We start from the raw sequence: 25587 nt of genomic DNA on the forward strand, positions 1-25587 counted from the left end.
AAGAGCGGCGATCCGGTGGAACATGTCCAACATTTCCAAGCTTGAATGAGTCTGTGGGTATATAGCGATGATTTGTTTTGCAGAACCTTTCCTGTAACACTGACAGGTAAAGCTTTGAATTGGTTCTCACAATAGGAATCAAATTCAATTACGAACTTTGGGATGCTGTCAGACGCATTTTTCGAGCAATATAAGATCAATCTGGGAAGCAAAAAAGGTAGCAGTCACTTATTTGGATTGCATCAATAAACAAATGAAAGTCTGGCAACTTTCAACCAACGGTTTCGCCAAGAAGTTGGAGAAGTCGGCGCGGTTGATACTGGCTCATCATTGAAGCATACAAGAATGCCTTGCCTTATGATGAATTCGGGATATTCAATTCCTTAACCGTGCAACCAGTAGGAAACCTCAAAGAATTATATGCAATGGAAGATAGCTATGGAAGGGCATAAAGGACAAAAGAGAAAAGTTGTCACGGACGAAAGGGGCAGCAGAAATGCCATCCAAAGTGAGACGCCACCCAGATGAAGACTCCAAGAAGAAAAATCGTGAAAGCTCGAAAATCCGAAGTGAAGAAGTAAGCGAGTCTAAAAGGGGGCAAAGGAGAGATGGAGTGAAGTTTCCAAGCCTTAACATTGGACTAAGAGAACTCCACAAGAAGATCAGAGATTCACTCCCTATCCCGAGACCGTTATTCGAAGATACTAAAGGAAAAAGAGATAAAAACAAATTTTGTGCTTATCATAACGACCATGGGCATACCACAGACACCTGCCGAACGCTAGCGTCCGAAGTCCATAAAATGGTCGACGAAGGAAACTCCAACAGTACGTGAAGAAAGACCCATCACGTATCAATGCACTAAATCTGCAAGAAATATTAGTGAGTCATGCAAAAATCGATGCTGCTTCAAGAAAAGCTCATGAAAATGCGACGCGCCTGAAGATACGACAAATACATGATTGGAGAATTTCGAACAAGGTGGATTATGTCAATATGATAGGCACCGAAACTCTGGAAGAAGGGAAGACAGAGATACCATTTACACGATTTTGATGGAGTTTATCGTCCACATAGTGATGCGATTGTTATTCTATCCCTCGTTGGAATGTACAAGGTGCGACGTGTCTTGATTGATACTAGGAGCTCGATAAGTGTCATCTATTCTGGAGCATACTCCTCAATGAATCTCAACGAAGGACAAGTTTGAAGCAGACGACAATCCAATTGTCGGGTTCAGTGGCAAAGCTGTGACTGCAGTTGGGAGGGTCAAGTTACCTACCACTGTAGGAGGAAAAATGGTCATGCAATATTTCTCACTGCTTGATTGCCGTGCACCTTATAATGATATACTCGGTCGTGATTGGATCAATTCCTTGGAGGTAATAACTTCCACGATTCATCAATGTTTAAAATTTATCACACCAGCAGGAGTGGTAAAGGTCAGAAGCGATCAAGTGGCATCACACAAATTTCATGAAAGCGCAATGGAGGAATACCGGAAGTCAGAAATGAAGGGCTGTGAGATACTCCAAGTCGAGAAGAAGTTATAGCAACCTCAACATTTCCCTCTCACCTATCAGGAGAAAGGGAAATAAGGGCCACCGACGGTCGAAAGGCTAATAGAGGTACAAATCGGAGATCAAGAAGAGCACACTACCTATATCGGAGCAGAACTGCCAAAAGATGAACGTGAAAATCTGATTTCTCTATTAAAAGAAAACAAAAATGTATTCGCTTGGAGATTGAAAGACATGTCAGGAATCGACCCCACCATTGCTTGTCATCGGCTAGATATCCAAGAGAATTATAAACCAGTGAGGCAAAAACCACGCAAGATGGCTCCGGAACATAAAGCGAAGGTTGCAGAAGAGATAGAAAGGATGCTAGAAGCAGACATCATCAGACCAGTACGATACCGGAAATGGATGGAAAATATTGTTGCGGTCCCAAAAAAGAACGGTAAAATCAGAGTGTGTACGAACTTGAATAAAGCATGTCCAAGTGATCCATATCCGTTGCCCAGAATCCCAGACTTGGTCGATGCCACATCTGGATATGAACGGCTGTATTTTATGGATGTGTACTCTGGTTATAATGAGATACCATTGTATAAAGATAATCAAGAACACACTGCATTCATTACCGATAAAGTTGTTTACTGTTATTTCGTCATTCCATTTGGTCTAAAGAATGCCGGAGCAACTTATCAACGTCTAGTGAATGAGATGTTCAAAGATATGATAAGCAAAACTATAGAAGTGTACATCGACGATATGGTGGTGAAATCTGAACAAAAGTTGTCTCATCTCTTAGACCTCAAGAAAACATTCGAACGACTGAGGCAATATGGAATAAAGTTGAACCCAGCTAAGTGCTCATTTGGGCTCACATCCGGGAAGTTTCTTGGCTACATGATGACACGGAGAGGAATTGAAGCAAACCCAGAGCAGATCGGGGCAATACTCGATATGACATCACCAAGAAACAAAAAAGAAGTGCAAAAGCTTACTGGGAGGTTGGATGCTCTCAATCGATTCATATCTCGAGCTTCGGATGAGTTCAAGCCGTTTTTCCAAATCTTAAAGAAGGCGAAAAGTTTTGGATGGAACGAAGATTGTGAGCACGCTTTTAATGAAATCAAAAGGTATTTAACTTCACCTTCAGTCCTTTCAAGTCCAAGGATGGGTCAAACCATTTATGTATACCTCGCTGCAAGCGATTACGCTGTAAGTACGGTTTTATTCATACGAGAACCTCATGAGAAACCTGTCTACTTCGTTAGTAAATCCTTAACGGAGGCGGAGACAAGGTACTCAAAGATTGAGAAAGTAGCACTGGAACTGGTACACGCGGAAAGACGTCTGAAACCTTACTTCGGAGGAGGACAACAGATTGTGGTACACACAAAATACCCATTAATAAAAGTGCTTGCCGAAGCAGAAGATTTAAGCAGTCTTGCCACATGGGAAAATCACCTCGGCGCTTGTGGTATCACCTACGAGCCAAGAACAGCCGATAAAGGACATGCACTAGCGTCATTGATGACAGATTTTCCTGTAGATGATATTCCATTATCATGGTCAACCATCGACGACGAAATCCTGCAATAAGTAGAAGGAAATCTGATTCCTCTACCATGGGAATATTCTAAGACAGTCAAAACATTCTCGAGCGAGAGAAATGTACCGACTAATTTCGTGGATCCATCAGAGTTACCAGAAGACGGAGAAAGACTATGGAAGTTATACACCGATGGGTCCGCAAACACCAACGGAGCTGCGTTGGATGTTTATTGGTCTCTCCAGACGGGTTGCATATGGAAAAGGCTATCCGGCTAGGATTCCCAGCCTCCAACAATCAAGCCGAGTACGAAGCAGCAATATACGACTTAAAAACTCTATTACACCTGGGGGAACGAAGAGTGAAACTGACAACCGACTGAATGATAGTGGCACATCAATTTACTGGGTCATATAAGGCGAAGAATGAAAAATTAGCATCTTATCTCGAATGTATAACTGAATTGGCAAATAAGTTCGACGTTTTCAGCATCGAGCAAAAACCGAGGGTGGAGAATAGACATGCAGATACACTTGCGTACCTATCATTAGCTGTGGAGTATGATACCACAAGGTATATCGTTGTCGAATTCCAGGAATTTCCAAGCATTCAAGAGGGTTCTTCTGCAACAAATCTTATATGCAACAATGAAGTTGGTGAATCTATGCAAGATAATTCACCTGAAGAAGAAGAGAGTGATCCCATGGATATCGAAGACTGGAGATTGCCATATATTCGTTACCTACAAGCTCAAGAACTTCCAGAAGATAAATATCAAGTTGGAAAAATATCAAAAAATGTATGGAGGTACATATTGATCGAAGGTGAACTTTACAAAAACCAATTGCAATGGAGCCATATTTGCATTGTGTGACTCCAGATGTAGGAAAACAGTTGATGGCCGAAGCACATGAGGGATGTTGCGGAAATCATTCAAGTGGAAGGAGCTTAGCACACAAACTATTATATAAGGGATACTTTTGTCCTTACATGCAAAGGGACGCAAAGGAATACACCAAGAAATGCGTGTCATGTCAATTGCACGACCCCCTTCTAAAAAGGCCAGCAAATGAGTTGCACACCGTTATGAGCCCTTGGCCCTTCAGTACGTGGCGATTGGACATCGTAGGTCCATTTCCTACTGCACCTGGGGGCGTCAAATATTTGCTAGTAGCAACTGAATATTTTACCAAATGGGCAGAAGCGGTAGCCTTGGTACGAACTGAAGCAGTTCATGTACGAAAGTTTATTTGGGAGAATATAATATGCAGGTTCGGCGTACCATCTACTATCATATCTGAAAACGGAAAGAAGTTTGACTCACAAACGATCAAATCCCTCTGCGAAGGATTACATATCAAGCACAATTTTTTCACCCCGTAGTATGCACAGAGTAACGGGCAAGCTGAAGCAACCAATCGAGTGATCCTGGACAACCTTAAACAAACTCTTGACAAAGCTAAAGGGAGATGGACGGATTTCTTACACGTAGTCTTGTGGGCATACAGAACAACACCAAGGCGGTCGACAGGATTTGCACCATTTACATTAGCTTACGGAGTGTAAGTTGTAGCTCCAGTGGAATTGCTTGTCCCAACAACAAAAACACTAGCCGAACGTTCAGGCCAAAACTCGGAGATCCTAGCAAGAGATAAAGAACTCCTAGAAGATGTTCGAGAAGAAGCATCTAGAAGGTTTGCCATTTATCAACAGTCCATGAAGTTTCAATACAACAAGAAAGTTCGAGAATGGGTATTTCATCCAGGAGAACAGGAGTTACGCAAGACCAGACCTAGCACACTTGATCCCAACAGTGGAAAGTTGAATGCTAATTGGGAGGGTCCTTACCTCATTGATAGGCCTGCTGGCGGCGGAGCATACTGGCTAAAAAAATTCAATGGCCACATAGAGCCAAAATCATGGAATTCTTTCAATTTGAAAAAATTCTATCATTAATGTAATAATCATTTCCCTATAATAAATGATCTTTTATCTACGCTTAAAGATCAGACTAATATGGATGGATATCCATGACGAGAAGGTCAGAGCACGACAATGACAATACGGTATTCATATTCTCTAATTAGGAGAGGCATATCTCATGAGGTAAACCTAAACGATTGCTTAATTTGTTTGCAATATTCGTATTTCATAATCCTATAACAAATTCATAATTCACATACAAGTGCACAATTCATAAACAAATGCATGATGCACACACTTCGATACTAGCCAGAGTCGTTTAGTAATAACACTCGCATAGCTAAGATCGGACATAAAACTTCGGGCGTACTAGCCAGAGCTGTTGAACAATAACTCTCGCACAGCTAGCACCGATCCCAACTTGGCTTTGATTAGAGGAAATATTTCAAAATATATTCCTTGCATGGTCTTAGTCAATACTTGCGCAAATTTGCGAGCAAGCTAAACCGGTTTAGCACAGGCTCAAGAGTAGCAAGAACCTTGTTCCATGGGCAATGGAATCCCATCTTAGGGCAATGGGAACCAAAAATCACTTGGCTTTGATTAGAGGGAATAACTCAATAAATGTCCCTTGCACGGTCTTAGTCATTACTTACACGAATTGGCGAGAAAGATGAACCAAAACCGGTTTAGCGCAGTCTCAAAAATAGGAAGGACCTTGTTCCATGGGAAATGAAACCTCCTCTCTGGGTAACGAGAGTTTTAAAAAAAAGGCTTATATAATAAACTATTATCATTCAATGCCTAACAACTTTTCAAAAAAAAAAAAACAACAACTTGCTAATGAAAATTCCTAAAGATGAATGGGAAAACGAATACTACTTCAAAAGCTAAAAAAAACAAATATTAAAGATTGGAAATCATCATCAATAGTATTCTTCCACATCGGCTCGGAGGTCTTCAATCCCCAAATCTTTCAGAGCTATTGTAGACTTAAGGCATTTTATCTCATGGTCTCTGTTGGTAAGAGCTGCCCGAATCACCCTCTCACGGTCCGCGGTAGCAGTTCTCTGAATTTGATTTACACGCTTTATAGACACCAGCAAACGGAACATGTTTTGAAAACAAATTCCCGTCATTTCTTCTGGGTCAGAAATATGGGAAAACGCAACACGATCCATGGACAAGAGACATTCAAAGGCCAAACCTTTGGCAACGTCAGAGTTAAATATTGTCGATTCATCCTCCGTGATTGGTATGCCGTTTTGCTTCGTAGGCATCACCATGAATTCTGGGCACATATCAAACGGAGTCACCCCTTTGAAGACGTCTCTCAAAGGACTTGCACGGTGAACTGGGAGTGTAAGACGGCGAGCTGGGAACCATCCAAGGGTCAGCTGAAGTGCCATTAATGGGTCCACTGGAGGAGGGAAATAATTCCACAGGCGTCACTGGCATTTTGTGTTTCATGGATCCACCAAAAGAGGGAAATAATTCCACAAGCGTCACTGGCATTTTGTGCTTCACGGGTTCACTGGAGGAAGGAATTAATTCCACAGGCGTTGGTGGCATTTTGGGCTTCCTTATCAGAACTTTCTTACATTTTTTTGGCTTCAGGGGCACATTCAAGAGCTCGTACGTCATTCTCATTAGTCATCTGTGAAAACATGGTATGAAAGTTAAAAAAGGACGAAAAGAAGAAGTATTACATAGCACGTTATCAATGGTGGTACTTCCAAATTGAATTGGCGTACACAGGAAAAAAAGAAGTAAAATGAACAGCAAAAGCAAAGAAGTACAAGACTACAGGAGCAGTGATGAATCCTCGATTATTTATATGCAAAGACAGGTCAAAGCTGTTGCGCGGAGCGAGGAATGAAGAGAAGAAAAAGTAAAGAATCCTTATCAGTCTTCTTTCATATATCTTGTCAAAAATTCTTGACGTACCGCGTCAAAAACTATACCAAAACTGGGTCCAACGTGGCGCTGACGTGTGCGAGATAAAGCTGAAAACGTGTCTGTTTTTTCCAGAGGTTCAGAAACTTGTCTGTTGAACCGGAGCCGTCGATCTAAATAAAATATTAGGGAAACATTGGGACCATGGGATTTAGATCTAATTAAAACTACCCAATAAATGTTCTCTCTTTCTGATAGCTACTCAGACTTATCTTCTCCTTACCAGACTCTTCTTCTCTTCAATCAATACCCATCATCGTTCTTACTGTAATGTGCGATTTACATACTCACCTATCATAATTGGAGCGAAAAAAAAACTAATAAGAGGTAAGTATTTTAAATCAATTGATTCTAGCTTTAAATTTACAAAGCCAAATTTACCATTTAATTTTTGACATCAGAATAAGTTCATTTTCCTTGTAAACAATTGATTACAAGTCTCTGTGTTTAGAGAATGTTACTTATTATTATTAATCCATATGTTTAGAGAATCTTGAGAATATTCAATTGTCCTTTATTATTGAATCTGCAATTTTTTCCCTTTATTATTGAATCTGTAACTTTTGATTTTTATTATTGAATCTGTAATTTTTGCCCTAATTACCACAAAATATGATCTTTAATTTTTGCCCTTTATTATTGAATCTGTAATTTTTGCCCTAACGGCATGGATATGCTGGGCGCACCTCACGTTTCACCTTATGGGCATGTTGTTAACGTTGCACCTGCATATGGAGCACCTCAACAATGGGATTATGGACGCTATGGACCAACATATGGAGGATTTCAGCTACATGGAAGAGCGTATGATGGGAACTAATGTTTTTCGATGCTCCACATCTTTTTGGATTTTTTGGTTAACTTTCACATAAGTATGTTCTTTTGGATTTCCAAAACATTGGGGAAATTTGGTATGGGTTTACTCTTTATAATCAATCTTACCAGATCCATATTGGTTAACTCTCATGAACGCATCATATCATTAGAGCCTGTTTGTCGACAAGAATTAAAGAACTAAGAGCAACCGAAGTGGTGGGAGTATAACCAAAGATTAAAGACCACAGAAAACGACCAAATTTGAGTCCAGAAAACGACCAAATTTGGTAGAACACTAAATTTGGGACGATACGGGTAGAACACTAAATTTGGTTGAGCGTGCACTATACGTTCGCCTGGTGTGGGGCGTAAACTATACGGACGGCCGATGTCTCATCCAAAAGACAAAAAAAAAAGAAAAAAGAATGGGGCAGAGGTATAAAGCCCGCCCCATATATAAAGTGAATTAAAAAAAAGAGTGGGGCAGAGGTATAAACCCCGCCCCACCCAAAAGAAAAAAAAAAAAAAAGGGGCGGAGGTATAAACACGCCTGGTGTGAGGCGATGACTTTATGCACGCCTGGTGTGGGGCATTAATTATACACCCGCCTGATGGTGGGGCGTTAACTTTACGTTCGCTCGACTATATTTGGTTTTGGTCTTGGACCAAATATAATCTGGAATTTGGTCTTTGATCCGGATTTTAATCGATAGTCTGTCCGCTATGTCTCGTTTTCTGACCAAATATTTGGTCATATTCGGCCACTGTGGTTGCTCTGAGGGCGACAAACATTTCTCTCTGGTTTTTCTTTAGAGCTAGAGAAAGAAAATGTAATAGTTAAAAAGAGAAACCAATTCCCTAATAAAATATATTTTATTTAGATGTTCAACAGACAAACTTTCTGAACTTCTGCACAAAAATCAGACATCTTAACAGCTTTAAACCCGCCACGTCATCGCCACGTTGGACCCGGTTTTGGTATAATTTTTGACGCGGTATGTGTAGAAGCGCTGCTTCTTGTTCTCCTGTGATAAGACTAGTCAACATTTTTGATCGGATAAGCAGCTGGTCGTAAGGAAGTACAGAATGATGTTGACGTCAGCATTCCAACCCACAATAATTGCTTGAAATGTTAGTTGCTGCGCCATTTTAAAAATAAAATAAAAAATGTTGAACTTATATATATAAGTAATTGTGGAGCATCATATTTTGGAGCGATCAATTCACATGAGCTTTACAACTTGGAGCACGATATTATTGTACGAAGGTGCGTTTCTAGTTTCGGCGGCATGGCTTGGGGGCGTTAAGATACAATTGCGAAATAGCTGATCCAAGATATTTTTCTTAACCCACCAACAAGTTGGAAATTAAGAACGATTTTCTAGGGACTATGATTTTTTTTGGGACCATGGTTTTATTTTGGTAAAGACATTAGAAGTAAATCTAGGTCACCCCTTTTTCTGGATATTTATATTAATACCTAAATTACCCTTCTGATTAATTTTGGGTGATGATTAGTTAGTGTTAATAATAGTTAGTGCGATGATTTAGTTAAAGATAATTAGTGAGATTAAAAAATCAGATGGTTTTTTTTTTAAAGAAGTAGAATTATTGAGAGAGTAAAGTTAGAGAAGATGAAGAAGGAAAACATGAAAAACGATGGATTTTACCAACCACAACCGGAGGAAGGGTATTTGGGTACCCAGGTGTGCTTCAAACTTAGATAATGTTGGTTGAATTGCTCCAAACTTTCAAAAAACATGAAATTTTTTATGTAGATTTGGGTCAGTTCGGTTACCATATGTCAAGAACATGTAACCGAACACACCTGAAAGTGTAGTTCGGTTACGTTTTCCAAACACGCAGGTTACCGAACTCGCTCGTTAATGGAGGTTTTGGTCGTACAGTGTAATGTTCGGTTACCTAGGATAAAATGGCAGGTAACCGAATTTTGAACTTAACAATTTATTTGGGTACATCTTGTGTGTTCGGTTAGTTCACAAACTTCAACGCAACCAAGTTCCCAGCCGAACTGCAGCTTAAAAGTAACCTAGTGTTAGAAGTTCGGTTGGTTCGCAAACTTCAACATATTTTGCGAATCAACCGAACTGGGCTTATATATGCATATATGCAATTAGGCAAACGTTCGGTTACTACGAAATTATTTCTTGGCGAATTAGGTAGAGTTCGGTTACGAAGTTTCAAAGATAGAGTTCGGTTACAAAGAAAACTTAACATTTTTGCGAACGGACCGAACTTGTGGACTTCTCATTATTTTCGTAAACTAAAGTTCGGTGATATCCTTATTTTGCGAAGGAACCGAACTTATGGACTTCTGTTGTTCTAATACAAGGAGTTCGGTTAAAAGTATTTTTTGCGAATCAACCGAACTCTATTGGCTAAGTTCGGTTACTTTGTAGTTTTAAATTTTTTTGCGAAAAAACCGAACTATATTGGCTAAGTTCGGTTATTTTGGAACTCAAGATAGTGGCCACAACAACACAGTTCGGTTAGACTGGATTTGTTTTTTTTTTCGGTTCTAAGGGTGGAGTTCGGTTACTTTGTATTTTTAAAATATTTTGCGAAACAACCGAACAGAGAGTTCGGTGATTTAGTTTTAAATCCAATAGAACTGAACTGTTCCTCGTGTTCTTCATTTTCAAGAAGTTCGGTTCGTAAACTAGGGTTTTTTGGAAAATCGGCTTAACCGAACATGGCTATGTAACTCCTACTAAAACCCTATTTTGATGATTTCTATTCGATTGAAGCAATCAAAATCAAATTAAAGTGAAGGGTTTGTTGGAAAATACCTCCGGAGTGGTCCCATGGCAGAATCAGGCTGCGGCTGGCGTCTTTTATACTCGATAAAATTATCATGTAACAAAACTTAATTGTGATTGCATTGATGTTGTTACATTTCTTAAATAGGCGGTGGTGGTGGTGGGAGGAGGAGGTGGTGGTGGTAATCAGGGGTTCGCTCAGACCCAGATACCGAGTTAGCTGCAAACAAACAAGGCCTTATTCATCTGGATTAATTTACAGACTTCGGAATTTCATTGTTTCAGATAGGCCAGGAAAAGAAGAAGGCTTATGCTGCTCTTCTCAAGGAAAGGAAAAAGAATGCCAGCAAATCCACTTGATTGTGTTACTTTACTTGTTAAGAAACCTGTTTTGAGGCATACCATTTTTTTGAGGCACGCTCAATGCTTACCCTAACTAGCGTAGGTTGATAAGGGGTGTCTAAAGGTAGTTAAATTACTTAGATAACCTTGATTAATTAATTAATTTACTTATTTAATTTATTTATTTAATTTAATTTTTTAACTTTTTATTTAAAAAAAAAAATTAAATGGAAATTATTTTGATAGAAATTAATCATACAGAACTTTTGGTTGGTAGCCTAACAACAAGCTGAGCTCCAAAGTTTTAAATGGGAATTATTTTAATTTTTTTTTTAAAACTTCACTTTTTTAATTTTAACTTATTTTTTTAAAAAAAAATTTCTTAATTTTTTTTCTTTTCTTCTCTCTTCTTTACTCCAATCGACGCTAACCCGACTACAATTTTCATCATCTTCGACTAAATGTAGCGACTCTACTCGGTTTTCTAATTTGCAAATTAGGAAAAAAGAAGAAGTTGAAATTGAATTGAGCGAAGTTGGAGAGCACGAATTAGATCCTTCCTGCAAGGAAATATACAATAAGAAGTTGGAGAGCACGAATTAGATCCTTCCTGCAAGGAAATATACAATAAAAAGTACGCACAAATCGATATCTTATTTTCTTTTGTTTGATTGATATATTAAGTTTATCGCAGTTACATAATGAAGTTCGGCTTACAATTGAAATGAATTATCAGCCGAACTACTCATTGTTCTTCATTCTGGAAATGTTGATGAACAATTCGGCTGATAATTAAACACGAAAATGTTAGCCGAACTTCATTTTAGGAAGAACAATGCTAAGTTCGGCTGTCCTATTTTTTGCTCGAGTCTACCGAACTTAGGATCGGCAGTTAAAGAGTGAAATTATCAGCCGAACCTAAATGTTTTAAAAAATAAATAAGTTCGGCTGATAACTCGTCAGCCGAATCTAGGTCTAGGTTTCATAATTACAGAAAAAACTTGTAAAAAATTTAAAAACTAAAAAAGAAAAAAAAAAGAAACTTAAAGTTAAAAAAATTAATGTAGTAGTATGTCGTTGGAGCTTAGCTTGTTAGGCTTCCAACTAGTTTCATGTAATAATCGTTATCCAAAAATAAAAAATAAAGAAAATAGTAATAAAAAATATATAAATGATAAGGAGATTATTGTCATTATTAAAAATGATGGATAAAGGGTTATTGATTTTACTACCTAGTGACTCTATTTTATCCTTATTGAATATGCCTCTTGGTATACCTCAAAACAGGTTTCCTTGTTAGTGGTTTCAGTGTTTTTATTTCATCCTAGCATTGTTTAAACATATTAGAGTTTCTTTTTTAAATACGAAAATTGCATTGATGGTAAAGGAAAACTACATTTTCAAGGAGTCGACAGTAAGTGCTGCTCCTATACAATTTGGCATACAGTCTTGCCATTAACTACATTTAAAGCTGACAACGCATATTTTGTTAATTTATCGGCCACATTATTGGCATCAGGATGCACAAAAGTAACTTTCCGAGTTTCAAATTCGTGAAGAAAGAAAAGACAGTCTTGGATAATGTTTAAATTTGTCCACTTCACGGCATCTTTGATCGCATTTATTGCATCCACTATTATTTGCCTCTAGGTGAATTTTCTGAATTCCTTGCCCCCACGCCCGTCGAATTGCTTCTAGCATGGTAAGGCTTCTGCTTGTTCCACATTTGTTGCTGAAATTGTTTCACTTCGAGCTCCACTGGGAGTACTTGGGAAATTACGAGCTATTAGACCTAATCCTGCTTTTTTATTGTGCAACATCAAAGTTAATCTTAATTTCATGCTCATTTGATCTTTTCCAACAGTAAAGGAAAATTTACTGCGGGAAATTACGAGCTATTAGACCTAATCCTGCTTTTTTATTGGTAGTACTTGTACTGCTAAAAATTCTTTGCCAATCAGACATATGGTTCTTGGTATTCCTTACAATTATATCTGAATTGACCTGTAAGTTTTCAAAAACTACCTTGCACCTGTGTTTCCAGACCTGCCAAATAGTAAAGGAAAATTTGGAAAATAAGATATATTTTTTGGCCTATTATGAACACTCTGACAAACCAAGATTTAACCCATTCAACAACAGACGATCCCTGCATAGCGTGGGCTAAGTTAGTATTAATAGAAGCATAGATATTCGCTACAACCGGGATATTGAAAAATCAATCTTGTATGGATTCAGGTTGAGCAGAGGATAAAGGATAAGAGGTGTCTAACTGACTATTGAATATGGTTATCTTGTCCCTAGTCGGTACGCATTGATGAATGAGTTTTCGAATAAAATGTTGAATTTTAATTGGAAGTTGAGTTTCCACATAGATTTCCAGTTGATGTCAGGAATAATGGCAGAGATGGAAGGAATAATGGCAGAGATGTACGGGTGACTATTAAGATAGCTCTATAAGCCGACTTCACCGAGAATAACCCATTCTCTTTTGGTTTCCATCTAATGGTGTCCTTGTTTGACTGGGAAGTTCTAATTTTCTTAATGGCATTAACAGTATGTTTATCAAACAAAGCATGCAGAGTGTTAGGATCCAAAACTTTGTTATCCTGATATATTAATTGAGAAACTTTAGTAACACTGGTAGTTTAGAAAGTAGAGTTAGAAGGGCTAGCTAAGGAAGGAATCCAATTATCCTTCCATATAGATATTCTACTTCCATCACCTATGTCCCAACAATAGAACTTTTTAACAATAAACAGATCCTCGCATATCTCCAAACCCATGAGCCCTGTTTAGACAAGTCAAAATTTATCGGGTCAGAATCTTTTAAGTATTTATGCTCCATAATTTTAGCTCATAAGGAGTCAGATTGTTCAATAAGTTTCCATGCTAATTTTATTAATAGAGCTTGGTTTAAAATGACAGATTGTCGTATATTTAAACCACCTAAGTCTTTGGGGAGAGTAATAGTCTTCCATTTCTTAATATATATGACCTTAGTTTTTGTATTTTTGTTCCACCAAAAATCCCTTTGGACAACATCCATTTTGTCTGTTATTTCTTTAGGCATTTTGAAAGCAGCCATATGATGGCTAACCAGAGTTCCAAGAACAGGTTGGTTTAAAGCGGATTTCCCTGGTTGATTTAGGAACTTCGAGTTCCTAGCAGCAAGTCTACCCGAAAACTTTTTCATCAATCGGGAAAAGGACTCCACCTTACTTCTATGCAGCAAATAATGGCACATCAAAGATACTTATCTTGGAGCGTAATTTGCTTTATGTTCAAAATATTGGCAATATCAGTTCTTGTATAATTTTGAACTTTAAGACTAAATGCAATACCTGATTTGTCAAAATTCATAGATTGCCCAGAGAATCTACTAAATTGTTCAATGATTGAAGCAATAGCTCTCGTTCGCTGGATCTAGCCTTTACAATAATGAGGCAATCGTCTGCGCAGAAAAGGTGAGTGACAAAAGGACTATTTTTGGACACAGTTATACCATGTATTTGACCTATCTTTTCACCACGAGAGCTCTAAATAGTGATTCCACACATAATATAAACATGTAGGGCGACAGGGGGTCACCCTGTCGCAATCCTCTCTGTGGTTTGAACATTTCACCTGGCGAACCATTTAATAAGATACAAGTGGACACTATGAATATACATTGCTCAATCATGAAACACCAATCATCAGAAAACCCTAGATTTTTTAAAGAAGCAATAAAAAAACTCTATTCAACCCTATCAAATGCTTTTGACATATTTGGTTTCAAAGCCATCCAACCATTTTTTTTAGTTTTCTTCGTAGTATCCATAAGCTCATGTGCTGTCGTTATGTTGTCCGTTATAACTCTACCAGAGAGGAAAGTAGATTGAGATAGAGATATGAGCTTATTCAGAAGAGGTTTCAATCTAGTGATGAGCAATTTAGAAATTACCTTGTAGCTTACATTGCATAATTTGATGGGCCTAAATTCACAATACTAGTAGGAATTTTTTTTAGGAATCAAAATAGTAAAGTTATGGTTAATCTGTTTAAGAAGGTGTTTAGTGTTGAAAAAAGACTGAACCATTTTTACTATGTCTGGACCGGCAGTTGACCACATATGTTGGTAAAATTCTGGTGGAAATCCGTCAGGGCCTGGAGTCGTCCAAGAGTGCATGTTAAACATGATATTCCTAATTTCCTCGCTAGTTGGCATTCTCAGCAATAATTCATTATCAATATCAGAAATGCAAGGAGAAACAGAAGAAAAATACATATCATTATTAGGAGAAGAAGTAGTACGACTCATATTATAAAAATGGTCTGTGAGACAATTAGCCATGTCATTCCTATCAGTAAGCTAAAGGCCCATATTATTCTGTAAAGTATCAATATTTTTCTTTTTCCACCTAAAGTTGACCTTATTATGATAGTATATTGTATTTCTGTATCCATTCCTAAGGTCCTCATCTTTATTCCTCTATTTCTAGAAGTCCTCCTCTATATTATACCAGTAATTCAGTTTATGTTCAAGTTCTTGCATTTGGTTGCCAGTAATTTGCCTATTACCATTGGATAGAGCTTCAATTTGAGACTTAGTTTTTATTATTTGAGTGTTAATATTACCAAAGGTATTATTATTCCACTGGATTATATAAACATCTAGTTAGCCTATAAGCGTTAGACCCATTCTCTTCAGTGTTCCAGTTATTATTTATGATGGCTTTGCAAGCATTATCTCTAAACCAAGCTACATTTAACCTGAATGGTTTGTAAGTGTCATTCTAGATTTAGAAGTAGCAAGCATGACAGGGCAGTGGTCGCTAACACCCAATTTATAACACCCCATCTATGTGAATAAGACGAAAAGTGGTAGTCGTAGGATAGTTATTTATCCAATCTATATTGGCTAACACCCTGTCTGACCTTTCTAGAATAAGCTCCTGTCCTCTCCTCCTATTTGTCCAAGTAAACGGATTCCCGCTAAAGGATAGTTTATGCAAGTCACTATGATTCAATAAATTATTAAACTCATCAAGATGAGATTCAGATAAGGGAATTCCACCATGTTTCTCCTCTTGAGACACAATGAAATTAAGGTCACCTACGACAATCCAAGGAAAGTTGTCATTCATGTAATCCCACTAGGCAGTTCTGTGATTATTATCTAAAGCCCCATATAGAAAAGTAACTAAGGAAAAATTAGTTCTAGCATTCATTCTAATTCTGCATTGAATCATATTAAGTTTAGACTCAACAAATTGTAAGTCTATTCCATCTTTCGGAAGTAAGCACAATCCTATTGGAATGAGTCATGAATGTCACTGTTTAGTTAGTACTATAGTGTTAAATTACTGTAGAGTTAGTGTTAGTGTTAAGATATTTTCCTCCTAACCCTAAATGTGTAAGGATACCTAATTGTATAAAAAGGAGCCTCTCATATGGGTGAAAAACAACCCTTTCACTGTCTCTTTCTCTGTTTCTACATGGTATCAGAGCAAAGGAGGCGGAGAAGAGAAAACCTAGCCTAGATCCCCTTTAAAGCTTCGATCTACTATAGTTTCAATCTGGAATTAGACTTGAAAGTTAGACTCGTAAGATGTTCGTGGAGAACCAGTGGCTGATCTGCAAAGGTTTCTCCTTTTGAAAGTTGTGGTTCCTTCTTTATAAGTTGTTCTATTTTTCTCTCTTATCTGTTGAGTTAAAAGTAGATATGATGGCTGAAACCTCTGAGAACAGTGCTTCTTCTCAGTCTATGGGTTCTACATCTCTAGATGTCTCTCACAATGATACTATGAGCAGAAATATGATATCTTGTAAACTTGATGATACAAATTACCTTGTTTGGTCTTACTGCGTGAAACTTTACGTTACGGGTAAAGGAAAGCTTGGGTACCTGACCAAAACTAAAGCTTATCCAGATGAAAAAGACCCTACATATGATACCTGGATTCAAGAGAACGCCATGCTAATGAGTTTGTTGATAGACTCAATGATTCCCGACATCAAGAGCAGCTATATGCGCTTAACCACAGCAAAAGAAGTGTGGGAGGCAGTCACTCAGATCTATGTTGTGAGCGGTGATGCGACACAGATTTATGAATTGAATCGTCGGATTATCGAGACTCGCCAGAACAGCAGACCTCTATCCGTCTACTTCAATGCACTTCAAACTATATGGAAAGAACTTGATTTCCTACAGCCCTTAGACATGGTGTGTGCAGCTGATACCGCCAAGTTGCAGAAAAGAATTGAAAAAGGGAGAATTATTGAGTTCCTTACTGGGCTTGACTCGGATTTTGATCTAATTAGAATCCAAGTGTTAGGAAAAGATCCATTGCCAACCCTACGAGCAATATATGGAATAGTTAGATCGGAAGAACTTCGTCGAGCTGCTATGATACCTGCAATGCCACAAGAAAGTTCCGCCTTGAATGTGATTACTTCACCAACATCCACACGCGAAAACAATCGACAATCTGATGAGAAAGACTCATTATACTGTGATTATTGTCACAAGCGTAGACATACCAGGGAAACTTGTTACAAGCTCAATGGTCGTCCGCAATGGCAGAACAACAATAGAAGAGGGGGCAACTCTAGTGGAAGTAGTGGAGGAAGAAGAGGAGGTCGCAACACTAGTTCAAGGGCATATAACACTACTGATGAGATGGAACTTCAATCTACATCAGCAACGAATGGCTATTCTCATTCTTCTCAAGACCAGCTGGAGCGGATGATTAAAGAATGTGCACGGATGCTATCAGCCAAGGAAAATGCTGCTGGGTCTACTTCTTTGGCTCAACCAGGTAACACAGAGAATTGTGGTAGGGCACTAAACACTACATATGATAAGTCTAAAGGTTCTTGGATTATCGATAGTGGAGCTACTGACCACATGTCCACCGGGTCAAATCTTTTCTCCACTTATAGTGCAAGTCCTAGTAAACCTTGTATCGTGACAGCGGATGGATCTCCAACAATTGTCTCGGGTGAAGGACAAATACCCCTAACCAAATCTATGTCTTTATCTACTGTGTTACATGTTCCGAATTTGTCTTCTAGCCTTCTCTCTATCAGTCAAATAACCAAAGTGTTAAAGTGCAGCGTTACCTTTTTTGACTCACATTGTGTATTTCAGGACCTACTCACAGGAGCGACGATTGGACTTGGTAAAGAGAGAGGGGGCCTTTACTACTTGGACTTGCAAGGAACAACACAAGATGGTAGTACAATGGCTTGCAATTCGACAAGTGTATCCAAGGTAGAAGATCAAATCTGGCTATGGCACAAACGATTGGGACATCCTTCTTTTGGGTACTTAAAAAAGTTGTTTCCTAAGTTATTTTCTGAACTAGAAGTATCTAAACTCCATTGTGAAGTGTGTGAGTTAGCTAAACATCAACGTGTCCCATATCCTTTAAGTATAAATAAAAGCTTATCTCCTTTTTCAATTATCCATAGTGATGTGTGGGGTCCTTCACGTGTCATTAATTCTTCTGGTGCACGTTGGTTCGTTACTTTCATTGATGACTACTCTAGAGTTTCATGGGTCTACTTATTGAAGGACAAAAGTGAAGTCCATTATGTCTTCAAAATCTTTTATAAGTTTGTCCTTACCCAATTTAACACTAGGATTCAAGTGTTACGATCTGATCGTGGTGGTGAGTACCTAAACCAAGGATTATCATCTTATTTCTTAGAACAAGGAATAGTTCACCAAACCACTTGTACTGATACCCCTCAACAAAATAGAGTGGCTAAACGTAAGAATCGTCATTTACTAGAAGTTACTAGATGCTTACTGTTTTGTATGAATGTGCCAAGAATGTATTGGGGCGATGTTATTCTTACGGCAACACACTTGATTAACAAGATGCCTTCTCGGACTCTTGATTTTCAAACACCTCTTGAGGTTCTATTCAATGGTACTTCATTTCAACCTCCTGTACGTGTTCCACCAAAAGTTTTTGGATGTGTTTGTTACGTTCATGTCCACAAACAGGATATGAGTAAACTAGATCCTAGAGCTCTTAAGTGCATTTACTTAGGGTCATCATCTACCCAAAAGGGTTACAAGTGTTGTCACCCTCCCACTGTAAGGTGTTTGTATCTATGGATGTAACCTTTACTGAAGATACACCTTATTTTTCGAGAGTTGAGACTTCTCTTCAGGGGGAGAGTAGAATTGGTGAAGATCAGTCTGGGTATGATTTATGGTATGACCTATGCTCTACACCTAACTTAAGTAAGGAAAGTGAGACTCCACCAGCGGCTCCTTTACTTCTTCAACCTCAACCTCAACTATACAAACGAAGAGACAAGGCCCCTCTTTCTCAGCCTCGTCAATTGTCTACTCCGGTGACGGGTAATTCTGAACTAGAACCTCCTACAGTTCAGATTGAAACTACTTTGAGTACTGACGAGAATGATATTTCAGCTGATGAATCTACTAATGTTTTAGAAGAAGAAAACCCTAGGTCTTCTAGATATCCTACTCGTACTCGTAATCCTCCAACTCGATATGGCTTTTCTACTGACCACCCTATTTCCAATTTTGTGTCTTCTCATCGACTGTCACCTACTTATATTGCTTTTGCAAACCACTTATCATCTGTGAGTATACCTACAAGGATTGATGATGCTCTTGCTGATCCGAAGTGGAAGGTAGCTACGATGGAAGAAACGGAAGCCCTAGACAAGAATGACACCTGGGATGAGGTCAAACTGCCAAAAGGGAAGAAGACAGTTGGTTGTAAATGGGTATTTACTGTGAAGCACAAGTCTGATGGAACAGTTGAAAGATATAAGGAAAGATTAGTAGCTAAAGGCTACACTCAAACTTATGGAATTGATTATCAAGAAACCTTTGCTCCTGTTGCTAAGATGAACACTATTCGTGTCTTGTTATCTTTGGCAGCAAATAAGGAATGGCCACTTCATCAGTTCGATGTGAAGAATGTTTTTCTTAATGGGGATTTGGAGGATGAGGTATACATGGACATTCCTCCTGGATTTCAAACAACCACTAATCAAGGGAAAGTGTGCAAGTTGAAGAAATCCTTATATGGTTTGAAGCAGTCTCCAAGGGAATGGTTTGGACGGTTTACCCAAAGTATGCGAAGATATGGATTTCGGCAAAGTCAGGCAAATCATACCTTATTCCTCAAATGTTCAAGGAACGGAAAGCTGACCATGCTTATCGTCTATGTGGATGACATTATAATGACAGGTGATGATGTGGAAGAAATAGGGAAGGTAAAATCTTACTTGGCCAAGGAATTTGAGATTAAGGACTTAGGAGAATTGTGCTACTTCCTAGAAATTGAAGTGGCAAGATCAAAAAGAGGCATCTACATCTCTCAAAGGAAATATGTCCTAGATCTTCTAGCTGAGACAGGAATATGGGTTGCAAGCCGGTTGACACACCAGTTGAACCGAATCAGAAGCTGGGAGAAGACACCGATGGTATTCCGGTGGACAAAGAAAGATATCAAAGGTTAGTGGGAAGACTGATTTATCTATCTCACACTCGTCCTGATATTGCATACTCTGTAAGTGTTGTAAGTCAGTTTATGCATGCTCCAAGAGAGACACATATGGATGCAGTGTATAGAATACTTCGCTACCTAAAGTCGGCACCTGCAAAAGAGCTTTTATTTTCTAAGAATAACCACACAGAGGTTGAAGCATACACAGATGCAGATTGGGCAGGCTACGTGATTGATCGTAGGTCTACCTCTGGATATTGTTCATTTGTGGGAGGAAACCTAGTAACTTGGCGCAGCAAGAAGCAATCAGTTGTAGCTAGATCCAGTGCATAAGCAGAGTTTAGGGCTATGGCTCATTGAATCTGTGAGTTATTATGGTTAAGAATATTGTTGACAGAGATTGGTTTCAAGCCTAGAGGTCCTATGAAGTTGTACTGCGACAACAAGGCTGCAATCAGCATTGCTCACAATCCAGTCCAGCATGACAGAACAAAACATGTGGAAGTGGACAGACATTTCATTAAAGAGAAGTTGAATGCAGGGATTATCAGTACTCCGTTTGTAAGAACAGGAGAGCAGATTGCAGACATGCTGACTAAAGGAGTTCCTAGTCGACCATTCAACTCTTTCCTCGACAAGCTAGGAATGCATGACATCTACGCACCTGCTTGAGGGGGAGTATTGGAATGAGTCATGAATGTCACTGTATAGCTAGTACTATAGTGTTAAATTATTGTAGAGTTAGTGTTAGTGTTAAGATATTTTCCTCCTAACCCTAGATGTGTAAGGATATCTAATTGTATAAAAAGGAGCCTCTCCTATGGGTGAAAAACAACCCTTTCACTATCTCTTTCTCTGTTTCTACAAATCCACCAGAAAGACCATAAGGATCATAGAAAAAGGAATTGGGAAAATTCAAGTTAAAAGTATAGAGTTTCATTTTCCTTGTGATGTTCCTAGTTTCTATTAGAAAAATAATGTCGGGATTATTAGACCTTATCAAGTCCTTAAGGTGATTTCTAGTAGTTTTGTTTCCAAATCCACACACATTCCATGAACAATTTTCTTTGTTTTAAAATCACAAATATGGCAAAACAACAATATATTTGAGCATGAAGTAAAATCAATTTTAAAACTTCTATCAATGTACTTATAAATAGATGTTTGATAATAAATACCTGAGACTCCATGTGCTACTTGCAGCTTGCATATTGCTCACATTAGATTGAAGTTGGTCAAGATTGATCATAGTTGTTGTGCTTTGGGAAGCTTGCTTGCTGATAATGTTCATGGAAGGAGTGACATTACTCTGACCTGTTGGTTCAACATTCTTCTGTCTTTTACCTAATCTTGCCATTCCTTCTTATTCTTCATCTTCAACATTTTTCTCGGGACTATCCACAACGGTCGTGCTGGTTACATCCATTACCAGAATACCGTCAGTAGGGGAACAAACTGGCGTCCTTTTCTACTAGCCCTTCTGGTTTGCATGACAGGACAAGATTGAGTTCTGACTTGCATAGAAGGGTTCCCTTAACTCCAAAATTATGTGGATTTTTGTGAGCAGCTTCCACGAGAGAGAACATTTTCTTGCTAGAAAGGTTTATCACATAAAAATTTGGGCAAACTTTGTGTGGTTGCTTTTCGTAAAAGTATCTGACCCACCTGGTAATGCCAACAACAATAATGGCAAGGGTTCCTCTTCTAAGTGGTTTGTTCATATCCACAGTAACACAAACCTTGACCAGTTCTCCATCAGCAGGGATGTAGTTTGGTGGGTCAATTGCAATTACATCTCCCATGATATTTCCCATTTCTCTTATTACTTTTTCTTTCATGAACTCCGGTAGCAGATTCTTCAGCTGGATCCAAAAGCATTGATGACCCCAGTTTAGCTTGTTATAAGGAATTTCAGGATAGTGCTCATGGAGAACCACTAGATTATCGTTAATGCTCCATGGCCTTAGCATAAATATTGTGTCCATCGTATCCTAGTAAGTGAATTTGAATATCACGATGTTCTGATCAAGTTGAATTACCTTGATTTCTTCGGAATCGATAAAATCCCAAGTGAGATTCAGATGTTTCTCCACAGATTTCCTTGACATTCTCCCCTCAATTATAATTTTTCCAATTAGGGTATTTTCCCAATCTTTTTCACTATCATCTGTTTCATATTCAAAGTGGTTCATAATTTCATTATCAGCATCATCGATCTGCAGAGTGGTGTCATGCAGCTGGTTTGCAAGAGTTGATACCTCTTCACCATCTTCGTTTTGGTTAATAGAGATTGCATGCTTAATTGAGTTGAATGGCGGCTTCGTTAGTCTTGAAGAACACAAATTTGCATAATTGAAATAGAGAATTAGGGTCTGTGGGTAACTCCTAGTAAAAGGGATGGAATTTATCTTGTGATTTTGCTTTGACATCGGAGATGATTGATAGAACTTAGGAATTTCCGTTACGGGAAAGGCAATAAGGATAATTGACTTGAACCCCAGAAAGAAATTATGTTTTCTGATGAATTTAGGTTTTCGTCCGTTATAGTGATAATTGCATGTGCGACCCGCATGCATTATGTGAGGGTTGGACCAACCGTGTATCGAGTCAGCCGATCCGGAAATCTTCTAGTGGACACCATCAGTAGCAGATAATTCCAATTCTTCAACAAGCATGTAAACAACAACTGCAAACGCCAAGATCAAAACTGAATTTAAGGCATACGCCATTATTGAGCAATATACAGGACTACAATCACAGGGGAGAAACAAAATAATTAGTTTGCCATCAAGTTAAAAGGATTACACCAACAAAAGTAAGTATGAAAAACTAGTAAATCAGGTGAAAACTATAAGAAAAAAATTTGAAAAACAAGATCAGGTAGGATGATCCAATAGTATTTTCGTTTTCATTAAACAACTAGGATTATGCTTAGAGAAAGACTTAATTTATAGAATTATTCTTCATTAGCTAGACCCTAATATGATAACAGTGCCATCAAAGAACGGCAAGGTTGATCATTTGGAATATATCATTGCTAATGATGTGATTGAAAAGTTGAGGATGATTTAGGATATGATGACCAATGGGACAGTGAGATGGTGAAAACGACAATCTGAGCTGGCACACGCATGCAGGCTTGGCTGATCTGATAGTAGAATAATATGGGGCTAAGAAGGCAAATCAGACAGCCATTACATTAGCCCAAAAAGCCAATGCAAACGTAACCTGCTTAAACGCTTTTTCGCCTCCTAGTTTTCTTTTCGAATGTCTCAAGATTGGCAGAACACTAGATAGCCTAACACCATAACGGAAAAATCTAGAACAAACTATTTATGTTCTTAAATTAAAATTTCTTATATCAAAGTCTAAAACAGCTATTATCAGGGAGGGTTGTTAAGAAACTAAGAGGAAGTTTACTTTTGGTTAGAATGAATTGACTTGATTATTTCCGTTGACAATCTAATAATTTAGGAATGGGATCCTTATCCAAAGGTAATGCAATATTTTCTTAGCTGTATTAAGATTCAAGAAAATGTATCAGGCACATCCTAGTGTATTCAAGGGAGTATTCTAATTCCATCCTCCACCATGAAGAAAAGTTTGAGTTACACACGTTCCGTGTTTTAGCTGCAAAGTTACGGAAATAAAGAGGTATCAAATATTGCAATACAACTAACAGATGAATGGGAGACTGAAAAGTTTAGAGCAACTATGAGAGAGAAAGAGTTGTACAGAAACTCCCTCTGTAATGCAAAACTAACTAAACAAAACATCACTCAAACATCAATTCTACTCCAGATTCATAGAAATTACAGAAACACAAAATCAAACAACAATGAAAGCAAGAAGAAGCTCTTCTGCTTATCATTCTCAAATGGAAACTAGAAAAAAAAAAAACCAAATAGCTATCTCAAAACCTGAAAATAGAAGAAAACAAAGAAACCCAAATAACCTTTCTTCCAAGAGAATCAAAGTGCGATTAAAGAAACCCAATCACCCATATCACTTCATGGAGGCTGTTCTTTTTGCAGCTCCCTTCATCACCCTCTTCCCAGCCAAACCCTTGTTCTTTGCTTCTGCTGCACTGGATCTTGTATCAATGGCAGAACCTTTCCTCCCTCTCTTTTTTTCTGACGATTTGGTTTCTAGAGGTGCTGCACAAGTTGGCATAATTTTGCTGCACTGGATCTTGTATCAATGTCAAACCCTCTAAACATCTCTTGCTTTTATAGGCATAATTTTGACAAAATGCATTATGTATCTTTAAAATTTACTCTGCATTTACATCTGAAACTTTTCAACTTCAAAATCTATGCATCATATTCTTTAATTGATTATCTTTCGGATCGATTCATCTTCAGGAATTGTAAACTGACTGTCGATTTCTTTTGGATTGCAGGCATTGAACCATCACCGACAATCACTTTACTCTGGGACCCTTGTACTCTATCCTTGAGAACCACCTTGAATTTGGACCTTGAGATATGGACAATTTGGTGTCTTACTCAATCTAAACAACTATCTTCTATCTCACCCATGTGCTATACCTATCCTAGTAAATCAAACCCTCAACTTTCCTACCCAACCCTCAAAAATACCTATTCAGTGTCTCTTATGGTCTTGACCAATTCCTTGTCATACCAAACAAGGAGCAATAAATACAACTTCATCAGCTTTATCTGGAGACTGTCCTCATATACCATCAGTGAGTGCACAAGACAAAATGGAGCCAGAACTTACCTAACATGCAGAAGGGTTTCAAAGCATCTTTGTACTTTGATAGTCAGAAGTCACGGACAATTACTTGGGATTCAAATTTACATCACCACCAAAAAATATATTATTCTAAAAGAACAGCGAACCTCTTTGAAATCTCACTCTCTCCTGCTCTTAAGCTCTGTTAAACATAGAGTTCAAGCCCTCTTTGTTTCAAGGTCATATTCCAAATACCAATCATCTTTGACAGAATATATTAAAATGTCAATTACTTTGGATACCTCTTCTGTGGATGAACTCACTGAAGCTATGCAAGCAAACACAATTATCCAAGATCCCCTGAGGCCTGTGGTGATTCTAAGCAAAGCTTCTCTCAAACCAAGTCCTCCTCAAGATGATAACTGGTGTGATGTGGGTAAACTTCATAGTAATACAAATGTCAACTACCAGGAAGCGCAAACTTATGCAAGGAAATACTGGAATCTGAAGAAATATGTAATAGT

The 25587-nt window shown here is 38.3% G+C and overlaps 1 protein-coding gene across 2 annotated transcripts; it reads right to left on the reverse strand.

Moving 5' to 3' along the window:
• Positions 1 to 13494: 13494 nt before the first annotated feature.
• On the reverse strand, positions 13495 to 23342 carry LOC113342177. Of its 2 annotated transcripts, XR_003356497.1 has the most exons (3): positions 22405 to 23342; positions 21544 to 22227; positions 13495 to 13671 (listed from the first exon to the last, which is right to left on the reverse strand). XR_003356497.1 is itself a non-coding variant. In XM_026586805.1 (2 exons), the coding sequence occupies exons 1-2, from the start codon at positions 22939 to 22941 to the stop codon at positions 21805 to 21807; spliced, it is 960 nt and encodes a 319-aa protein (XP_026442590.1). In that variant the 5' UTR covers positions 22942 to 23342; the 3' UTR covers positions 20736 to 21804. The 2 variants fall into 2 exon arrangements, 1 of the variants encoding a protein (XP_026442590.1); XM_026586805.1 differs by lacking the exon at positions 13495 to 13671 and having other exon boundaries at positions 20736 to 22227.
• Positions 23343 to 25587: the final 2245 nt, after the last annotated feature.

Source organism: Papaver somniferum, unplaced genomic scaffold (assembly GCF_003573695.1).
Source record: "Papaver somniferum cultivar HN1 unplaced genomic scaffold, ASM357369v1 unplaced-scaffold_35, whole genome shotgun sequence".
Taxonomy (NCBI): Eukaryota; Viridiplantae; Streptophyta; class Magnoliopsida; order Ranunculales; family Papaveraceae; genus Papaver; species Papaver somniferum.